The sequence below is a fragment of the Cornus florida genome, unplaced genomic scaffold, assembly GCF_030987335.1.
Source record: "Cornus florida cultivar Cherokee Brave unplaced genomic scaffold, ASM3098733v1 CherokeeBrave_3.0.0_Hap2_Chr06, whole genome shotgun sequence".
Taxonomy (NCBI): Eukaryota; Viridiplantae; Streptophyta; class Magnoliopsida; order Cornales; family Cornaceae; genus Cornus; species Cornus florida.
The window spans coordinates 92,124,011-92,134,403 of record NW_026775576.1 but is presented as its reverse complement, the minus strand read 5'-3'; the positions used below and the strand labels follow the sequence as shown (position 1 = coordinate 92,134,403).

General features: G+C 35.2%; 1 protein-coding gene, 2 non-coding genes and 1 pseudogene across 3 annotated transcripts; 2 read left to right on the top strand and 2 right to left on the bottom strand.

The window, feature by feature from the left end:
• The first annotated feature begins 367 nt into the window (after positions 1 to 367).
• On the top strand, positions 368 to 2,032 carry LOC132314595 (cytochrome P450 89A2-like; annotated as a pseudogene).
• A 2,615-nt stretch (positions 2,033 to 4,647) lies between these two features.
• LOC132315486 (small nucleolar RNA U54) lies at positions 4,648 to 4,738 on the bottom strand. Its single transcript, XR_009483673.1, has one exon. It is a non-coding gene; the product is annotated as a small nucleolar RNA U54 (small nucleolar RNA).
• A 370-nt stretch (positions 4,739 to 5,108) lies between these two features.
• LOC132315484 (small nucleolar RNA Z199) lies at positions 5,109 to 5,188 on the bottom strand. The gene has a single exon (XR_009483671.1). It is a non-coding gene; the product is annotated as a small nucleolar RNA Z199 (small nucleolar RNA).
• A 2,120-nt stretch (positions 5,189 to 7,308) lies between these two features.
• On the top strand, positions 7,309 to 9,300 carry LOC132312899 (cytochrome P450 89A2-like). Its single transcript, XM_059811463.1, has one exon. The coding sequence runs from the start codon at positions 7,450 to 7,452 to the stop codon at positions 9,085 to 9,087; it is 1,638 nt and encodes a 545-aa protein (XP_059667446.1). The 5' UTR covers positions 7,309 to 7,449; the 3' UTR covers positions 9,088 to 9,300.
• The last annotated feature ends 1,093 nt before the right edge of the window (positions 9,301 to 10,393 follow it).

Here is a 10,393-nt window from a genome sequence, read left to right as displayed (position 1 = left end):
ATATATATATAGTAACTATCAACCATTCATTAGGTTCGACAATCAAGGCAAACAAACAATGGCAACAAAAACTTATCAAACCAGATACAAACATTATTTATGAAAACAGATCAGTATATATATGCACGTGACTTTCATCTATTCATGTAAATACGGAATTCAAGGGACATAATTTAACATTAGACAACATAACTGATCAATGCAAACCCTCATAAGAAAAAACGCTACTGTACAGAATTAAAAATTTTGATCAGATCTGTTTATTAAAGAATGTCCGAATACAATAAATTAAAATTATTTAATTTTAATTTAAACTCTACACATATTATTTATGCAAGAATAATGAAAAATAATTAGTTTCAAAACTATGAGTTCTGATACTGCATGTAAACTCTAATTAAATTTGTGTTAGACTTTAATTACAAATTATCATAAAACTCTAGATATTAGAACTTCAATTAATTTCACATCCTTATAACGCATAAATAAATATAATTAGATATACATACCTCTATTCATGATATCAAACCTTATTGAAATTAAATTCAACGTCTAGATCCTTTAACCACGAACCAATCTGCAACTCTAATCAACAGCAAAGGCGGAAACTGGTTTCTCTCTCTTGACCTTTTGCACACAATAACTTTTTACGTGTTGTCTCAATAATCGTACATAATTGATGGAATATATGCACTTTTATAAAGGCAGAGAGAGGATTAGTTTTCCTTTTAGTAACATAATTATACTTTTCATCAAAGTAAGTAATTAGAAGGAAAACACTTCTTCAATAAGTAATTATTAAAAAGGTAATTATAAGTTGACCAAGAATAATTAATTGATATCTATTTACTTAACCACCAAATAATATATCACATGTCTAAATTACGTGGGCCACAATTAAATAGCGAAACTGTTTATAGTGGTGGATCATTTTCAGTACGCCATGTTCTGTCTTCTGGTGTTGATGTGCTTCGGCGACAAGCTTGACGAAAATCAAATTAAGGAAATTGAAAGAGTTCAGAGATCTGAGTTTTGTGCGATTTAACATACTCAATTTCTGGCCCACAATAGGGAAAATTGTGTTCCGGAATCTGTGGAAAGAACTGATACGGCTGCGACGAAATCAGGTTGCTGTATTGATCCCTCTTATCAGAGCCCGATCAGTAGAAGTTGCTCTCAAAAAACAACGGAGGAAAGAAGAGTACGGTGGTGGTGTGGTGGCGTACGTCGACACTTTGTTGGATCTGAAGTTGACGGAGGAGAAGATGAAGCTTAACGACGATGAGATGGTGAGTCTGTGCGGGGAATTTCTCAACGCGGGCACTGACACGACGTCGACGGCGTTGCAGTGGATCATGGCTAGCTTGGTGAAGTACCCAGATGTTCAGGCAAAGCTTTATGAAAGGTCACCGGAGTTGTGGGACCGCCGCCATCATCGGATGAGGAGTTGGGGTTGACAGTGATAATGGACGATGATTTGCAGAGGATGCCATACTTGAAAGCGGTGGTGTTGGAAGGGCTGAGGCGTCACCCGCCGGGGCACTTCGTGTTGCCTCACTCGGCGACGGAGGAGGCTGAGTTAGAAGGGTTCGTGGTGCCCAAGAATGCCACCATCAATTTCATGGTGGCCGAAATGGGTTGGGACTCTAAAGTATGGGATGATCCCATGGAGTTCAAGCCAGAGAGATTCTTGAGTTCTACTACAGTCAATGGGAATGGTGGTGATAAAGAAGCGGTAGTCGGCGGAGGAGGAGGGGCAGCTGGTGGTTTTGACATAACCGGGAGCAGAGAAATCAAGATGATGCCATTTGGAGCAGGAAGGAGGATTTGTCCCGGGTCGGGTTTGGCTTTGCTTCACTTGGAGTATTTTGTAGCTAATTTGATTTGGTATTTCAAATGGACGGCTGGTGATGATGGTGATGTTGATCTATCAGAGAAGCAAGAGTTCACTATTGTGATGAAGAATCCGTTGCGGGTCCATCTCTCTCAAAGGACAAAACAACATTAATAATGGAATATTTATTATTATAGATTAAAAATTTGGTCTATTGATCGAACTTGCCTTGTTTCTTCTGGTGTGGTATTATGCATAGGGGAAGTCTATCAATGCTGCTTATTAGTATGTCATATATATTATATACAAATTATGTGTCAGTGTAACTATGGTTTACCCAACAAACAAAAACAAAAGATGGAAATTATAAGTCAATGTAAGCATGAATACGACCTTGCTTTAATTGAAATTGTCTTTCAATCTCATGTTTTTTTCTGTATAATTTTGCATAAATATATGATCCATATCAAGTTGTTGACTCACTTATCTAGACCATAGCATAGACTTTTGAATCATAATTTAAATATGAATAACAAAAAATTTGGTTTTGGAGATCAATGGTAAACCCCACCCTATGTGTATTGATCTCAACCTTATTATGTAATAAACTCCACTTCATGTGAATTGATCTCAACCTTTGTTTATGTTTCGTTAATAAAAAATAAAAAATAAAAAATAAAAATAAAAAATAAAAGAAAAAGAAGAAGAAGAAGAAGAAGAAGATTGTTTTAATCTAATTTAAGATTTATTCTTTGATCTATCAATCACATCCATACAACTCTCTTCCAAGTAATGGATTATCTTCCATACGATATAATTCCAATCAATCACATGGAGTCATAAAAACCAAAAGTTGACACAATTGCATGTGATTTGCTCCCGACCCATGTAAAAATTTCTCCAATAAACTTGGCAAATGAAATAGGTGGGATTGAGTGGGTAGAGAATGATATAGGTTGGTTCTCATCTTAAAATGATAAGTATTCAAGTCCCAAATATTTATTTACAAGAAAGCAAATGCAAAAAAAATGAAATTTCCAAAAGAAGGAAACAATTTTTCGGATTTGCCTCATGGTTTCATTATACAGGCAGCATGCGCACTTCTACCGCTCTATTGGTCCTCATGTATCCATGATGATGTGAAACCAAAAACCAAAAGGAAGGAAAACTGAGAGCACTAGTTATGCTGGCAGTAGCAGCTCCACTTTGAAGGAAGTGAATTTGTTACTCAAATTTTTTTTTTTTTTTTTTTTTAATTGTTATATTTTATATCATTAGATAAGCATTTCCATAGTGTGTTGTGTTCTCCAGAGTCTTCGTATAATATTACTTCTATGTTACGGTGCAACTCACTGTTCTTATTCATCATAACCTTGTGGTACAGAGAGGCATTGGATTGGACATATCAAAGCAAGTTCAAATTGACGAGTTAATGTAAATTTATCCATGCAGTTTTCCAACACATATTTAGAAGTGACTCGTCTTTTATACACCCTCTTCGAGAAGATGGCTTGGCTTTACTCGTAATTAAACCTACTGCATCGCTAGATTTCAAAATGAATTACCTATGTAACAAAGCATTGTTGTAGGACAAATTTTTGAATAAGACATGGGTTTGAACCTGTTTGTTGGGTCTACGGTGCTCACACAAAATTTTACTTTAATTCCCGACAAGACTTTGTAAAATGACCCAAAACACCCTCTCAAAATAAATAAATAAATAAAAAGTGTTAGTCTTCTTCACCATTAAGAGTTTTATTAGATGAACTCTAGAACTTGGGTTACTAATTACCGTCTAAGGCTTAGTTTGGTTTGAAGCACAAAAATTTTAATTTCTTGAGAAAAATATATCAAATTCCAATTGTACCCCTCTTTTATGGTAAGTTTCACACTATACAAAACCACAAAATAATAATTTTTCATATTTTCTCCAAAATAAAAATAAAAATAAAAATAAAAATAAAAAATAAAAAATAAAAAAAATCATGCTAATCAAAGACATGGAAAACTAATTTTCATTTATTTCACTCACTTTCCTTTGTCAATTTCTATCTAACCAAATACACTCTAAAGCACTTAAAAATAATGCAACAGAAAACAAGTAGTAATATAAAGCTTATATACCCCAGTACTGGTATATGGATTCTGTACTGTACCAGTGTATATCTAACAACATGAAAACCAAATTTTCAAAAAAAGAAAAAACATGAAAACCACAAACATTTACAAGTTCATATAAGAATCAGTTGTAACTTATAAAACTTGAGTATGAGATCGTAATTGAAATGATATAATATATATTTTTATAATTTATAAGTTATCTACTAAAAAGGTCATGTACACACGAAGGAGTCAGTTGAATTACGAACACTTATACCGATAAATATTTGGGTTAATTTCAGTTACACTATCTGGATTTCGTCCAATCTTCAAGGAGATCCTTCACATTTGCAAAAATTCAGTCAGACCTCTCCTATCAGACATTATCAGCGGACAAAAACAAATAAATAAATGTAATAACTAATTTACCCTTCGTTGTTTTAGAAAATAACAATAACAAAACCGGCTCACTTTTAACTGATTTGCTCTTTTTTCGGCCACAAAAACAAATAAATAAATGTAATAACTAATTTACCCTTCGTTGTTTTAGAAAATAACAATAACAAAACCGGCTCACTTTTAACTGATTTGCTCTTTTTTCGGCGAACAAGAGCGGGAGAGAGAGAACTAAACGGCATCAATGGTGTTTGTGTTGGAGTCGCGTTGGAGGGAGAAGACAATATCCAAACAGAAAATTAAACAAATTAAAAAATTGCTCTCATGATATTTCGATAAAATGTTTGCTCATGTTCTCAGTCAGAATAGCGTATACTGCCAATAAAGTAGGCATGTAATCATTGAGCCACTTCTTTTGCCATAAATAAAAATAAACCCAAATTTTGCAATACAAGCATTTAACCACAATAATAATAGTATCAGAGAAATAAACCCTAATTTTCCGAATCACCGTATAAAATAAAAAATAATCAAATCAGGAAAAATAAACAAATGGAGATCACAGTTTGGTTTAGATTTGTCGGTCACGGTTAATTCGGAAACACGGACCAATTGATTGCTCATCACATCTCCTGTAATTTCTATTGTGATTCATGGATTCAGATTTTGTAAATCCATTGATTGGAAAAAATAATTTAATATATAGAAGGAAATTAAAGAAAAACAAATAACCTACCAAAGAAAGCAAACATGAGTAATTAAAAAAAAATTAAAAAGAAATCATCAGAGACTTAAATACTACGAATCATGGAACTAGCCAATCCTATTGTTGCAGTTTTTTTTCTCATCAATTGATTTCCTTCCATTAAGTAAAACCACATACAAATTGAAACAACGAAAACATATTCTTCGTGTTTGTGTGCGTTTGATTCTGAGAGAGTGAGTGTGTGCGTCGGCATCGGTGGTGTTTGTGTTGGACTATATATAGTGTATATACAGTTGTCATTTTGCAGTATGTCAATTCAATTTTGTTGATGAAAGGTAGTTTTTTTTTTTTTTTTTTTTTTTTTTTTTTTAACAATTTGGGTTGTTTTCCAAGTATTTGAAGATGTGAAATTAGATGGGTAATATCGGAAGTAGCGACGGAAACGGCCGCCGGAGACAAGGGAGCAGGCGCAGCCACCCTCCGCCACAGCAGCAGCCTCAGACTGAAATCACGGCGAACCAATATGTTTTCGCTGCTGCAACCCCTTCTCTGTCCCAATTTCCAAACATGACTGTTGAGGGGGATTTGATATGGTCTGTAGGCAAACAAAACCGTTGAGGGGTAATTTGGGTATTAAAATTTAATTTTTTTGCAACAAAAAGTGTTTTTGACCAATTTTGACCGAAAAAAAGGAGACTGATGTCAGCCAGTAAAAGTAAGAATCTGACTGAATTTTTAGCAAATGCGAGAAATCTCCTTCAAGATTGGACAAAGTATAAATAGTGTAATTGAAGTTAATTCTAAATATTTAGAAATTCATATAAGATTTGATTAAAACTTTAAATTTGAGTATGGGATGGATATTTAAAAGAAAATTAATATACATATTAATAATTTACAAATTCTTCTACCGAGAAGGACATGCTTTTTGTTGGATTACGGACACTTATTTCACAAACAATTTCGCAAAATGTAATAATAAGTCAAGGTTGACGTGGCTCATTTCATTTATTTAACAAACTTTAAAATATTATTGTGGCATAAAACCTCTTGTTACTTTCTCTTGTTGCAAATTAATCAAATCTGATGATAGTAGGATGATGTTTGGAAAAAACATCAAGCAGTAGAAAGAGACAGCAATGATACCTCATTTTACGCTTTTGACACAAATTTGTTAGGATGACCCACCTAGATGAGTTAAATCTTAATAATATTTACCCGTATAATTTTTATAAAAAAAAATAATAATAATAAAATCCTAATTCTTGATTATATTTATTGATTACCAAGAAAAGTCTTTGATAAACACTAGTCACCGAAAAAATGGAGTACTTATTGGTATGGTGGTGAAGAAAAAATGTTCTTCGTCTTAGCTGGAGTAAGGGTGAAAATGGAATTTTTTATTATTAATGAAATAAGGAAAAAGAGCATGTTTAAGGTGCCAATACAAGAATGTTAATCCAAAGCAGCAGGCATTTAGTTTGATTGTATAATCTCTCTCTATTCTTAAAGATAATGAGAGAAGTTCGAAATCGAGTTTGAGAACAAAAATTATGTGGGAATATTATTTACATAACTATAGTCTTTTAACTCTCATATTTCTGTCAAAATTGCGTGTGTATGGTATTTACAAAACTTGTGTTATTCCCATAAATTATATGCAATATATTTATACAAATTGGAAGTTTGGAACTAGGGACATAGGATGGTGTGATTACTTGTGCCAATTTTAATATAAACTACTAATTAAGATAACAAATGAATTGAATTGTTCTTCACCAGTGGTTAGGTTAAGTTGAATAAGATAATTTGATTTCTCTATTAAATAAATGGAATCGAATATTAAATTCATTAAATTATGTAATCCATTCCAAGCAACCACAGACTCAAATCACATGTTTTACTAGTTCCCCTCCAAACTCGAGTTTGAGTTCGAGCTAGAGAATGAGTCAAAGTGAAATGCAGCCAATGCTGGATTTTTTTTTTTTTTTTTCCCCAAGTCCATGCTGGATTGAGCCCCCCCTAATACCAAGATAAAATGTACTCACTCTTTCTCTACCACAATTACGTTACTAGTCATCCTCCCCCTCTTTGAATAATTGTTGCAAAATGTGGTGTTAATCGGTGGACTCCAACATGTGACCGATTATCTAAAAACAACATTCTATGCAAATCTACAAAAAGACACCAGATGATGGCGTTCATTGAATTTTGGTTAAACATCGGAAAGGAAGAGGAACAGGAAAAATATATATTATATCCACCAGCTTGTGGGACCCATTAGTTGTGCATCAGTGTGGGCCTCTCGGCCCTTTCCTCCTGTAGTATTTGAATTTTGGATTTCAAAAGTCTCAGATTTCCTCTATTTATCCAGTCATTAAACACCACACACACAGTTGAAAATAATACAATCATGGAGACCTGGTTCATAATCCTCGTCTCGCTATGCATCTCAGCACTGATCAAATTTTTCTTCAACCTCCTCTTCTCTTCTTCTTCCCACAACAAAAAGAAGCTTCCGCCGGGACCCTCTACTTTTCCGATCATCGGAAACTTTCTATTGCTACGGAAGTCGTTTTCGGAGATCGAACTCGTCCTCAAAGATCTCCGGCAAAAGTACGGTCCCATCATCACTCTGCATATAGGGTCTCGGCCGGCCATCTTCATCGGCAACCACTCGCTCGCCCACAAAGTCCTTGTCCAGAATGGCGCCGTCTTCTCCGACCGCCCCAAGGCGCTGGCCGCCGGCAAGATCATCAACAGCAACCAACACAGCGTCAGCTCCGCCGCCTACGGCCCCACTTGGCGCACCCTCCGCCGCAACCTCACTTCCGAGATACTCCACCCTTCCCGCGTCAAGAATTACTCGGCGGCGCGAAACTGGGTTCTCGCCATCCTTATTAACCGCCTAAACAAATCGCAGTCGGAATCGAAATCCGTGATAGTGGTGGATCATTTTCAGTACGCCATGTTCTGTCTTCTGGTCTTGATGTGCTTCGGCGACAAGCTTGAGGAAAAGCAAATCAAAGAAATTGAAAGAGTTCAGCGAGAGCTGTTACTGAGTTTTGACCGATTTAACATACTCAATTTCTGGCCGACCATCGGAAAAATTTTGTTCCGGAATCGGTGGAAAGAACTGATACGGCTGCGACAGAATGAGGATGCTGTATTGATCCCTCTGATCAGAGCCCGGTCAGTAGAAGTTGCTCTCAAGAAGCAACGGAAAGAAGAGTACGGTGATGGTGATGGTGTGGTGGCGTACGTCGACACTTTGATGGATCTGGAGTTGCCGGAGGAGAAGAGGAAGCTTAACGACGACGAGATGGTGAGTCTGTGCGAGGAATTTCTCAACGCGGGCACTGACACGACGTCGACGGCGTTGCAGTGGATCATGGCTAGCTTGGTGAAGTACCCGGATGTTCAGGCCAAGCTTTATGAAGAGGTTACCGGAGTCGTGGGACCACCGCCACCGCTGCCACCATCGGACGAGGAGGCGGGGTTGATAGTGATAAAGGAGGAGGATTTGCCGAGGATGCCATACTTGAAAGCTGTGGTGTTGGAAGGCCTGAGGCGTCACCCGCCGGGGCACTTCGTATTGCCTCACTCGGTGACGGAGGAGACTGAGTTAGAAGGGTTCGTGGTGCCGAAGAATGCCACCATCAATTTCATGGTGGCCGAGATGGGTTGGGACTCTAAAGTATGGGATGACCCAATGGATTTCAAACCAGATAGATTCTTGACTTCTACTACTGTTAATGGGATTGGCGGTGGTGCTGATAAAGAGGCGGTGATCGGAGGAGAAGCTGGTGGTTTTGACATAACTGGGAGCAGAGAAATCAAGATGATGCCATTTGGAGCGGGAAGGAGGATTTGCCCCGCGTCGAGTTTGGCTTTGCTTCATTTGGAGTATTTTGTTGCTAATTTGATTTGGTATTTCAAATGGACGGCTGGTGATGATGGCGATGTTGATCTATCAGAGAAGCAAGAGTTCACTGTTGTGATGAAGAATCCGTTACGTGTACATCTCTCCCCAAGGACGCAACAATTTTAGCAGGGTAAGCAAATAATTCGTCAGTTCAAATCGATTCGGTTTTTAGATGTCATAGTTGGGTGATCAGTTTGTAGATCTCATTATGTTTAAAAAAATAACAATTCGCGATTTGATTGGATTGGGTGTGCTGTAATATTATTAAAAAAATATTGTAATGTTATTAGAAAAATATTGTAATATTATTAAAAAATATTTATATTTGATATTGTAATATTTTTTTTGGGTGTACTGTAATATTATTAAAAAAATATTGTAATGTTATTAGAAAAATATTGTAATATTATTAAAAAATATTTATATTTGATATTGTAATATTATTAAAAAAATATTAATAATTTATATTTGGATAATAGTAGTTATTATTATAAATTAAAAAAAATATTGATTGTCTCTTAATTTAATTTTATGTGATATGTCGTATCCAACTTGTCTTCTTTCTTCTTCTGATGTAGTTCTATGCATAAGGGAAGTAGTCTACAAATGCTGCTTACCCGTAAATAATATATACAAATCATGTGTCAGTGTAAAACTATGGTTTACCCAACAAACAAAAACAAAAAATGGAAATTTGTAAGTCACTGTAACCATGAATATGACTTCTTGCTTTAATTGAAATTTGTCTTTCAATAGTATGTTTTCACTGTATAATTTTGCGTAAATATATGTATATGATCCATATCAAGTAGTTGACTCACTTATCTGGACCATAGGATATACTTTTGAATCATAATAATTTAATTATTGATAACAAAGAATTTTAGTTTAGAGATCCACCCAAGTCAGGCTCTGAGATTGAAAATATTTTGAAAGACCCTAGGCGAATTTTAAATGTGAGGAAAGCAATGCAATGCAATGAATTAATCCAGGTTGCTGAAATAAAATATTGATATTACCTCAATGCAATGATTTGTTTTTCTAATTAATTTGTCCTTAAGACGTCCAAGTGAAAGATTGCTGGATTGGAACATACAATAATTCTATAAGAACTTCCAACTTTATATGCATACTAATCTATGAAATAATAATTTTATAAAAAAAAATTGTTAATCTGTGAGAGAATTACTTCACTCCCTAAAAGAGTTTGGAGGAAATAATTAAAGAATTACAAATGTGTCTTAGCACAACGATTTCCCTTAGAGGAAAACGTTTTTTTTGGCCCAATCAAAGTGAAATCTCTTGAACCAATTTTTTATGCCCAATCAAAATGAATATCTTGAAATCTAAATAACAGAAACACAATCAACATAAAACTAAACTTAAAAAGAAAAAAAATGTTTTGCTAAAAGAAAATATAGATTACCTCAAT

What these genes read in the sequence shown, in the direction of transcription:
- LOC132312899 (XM_059811463.1), top strand. Translation starts at nt 7,450, where the DNA reads ATGGAGACCTGGTTCATAATCCTCGTCTCGCTATGCATCTCAGCACTG.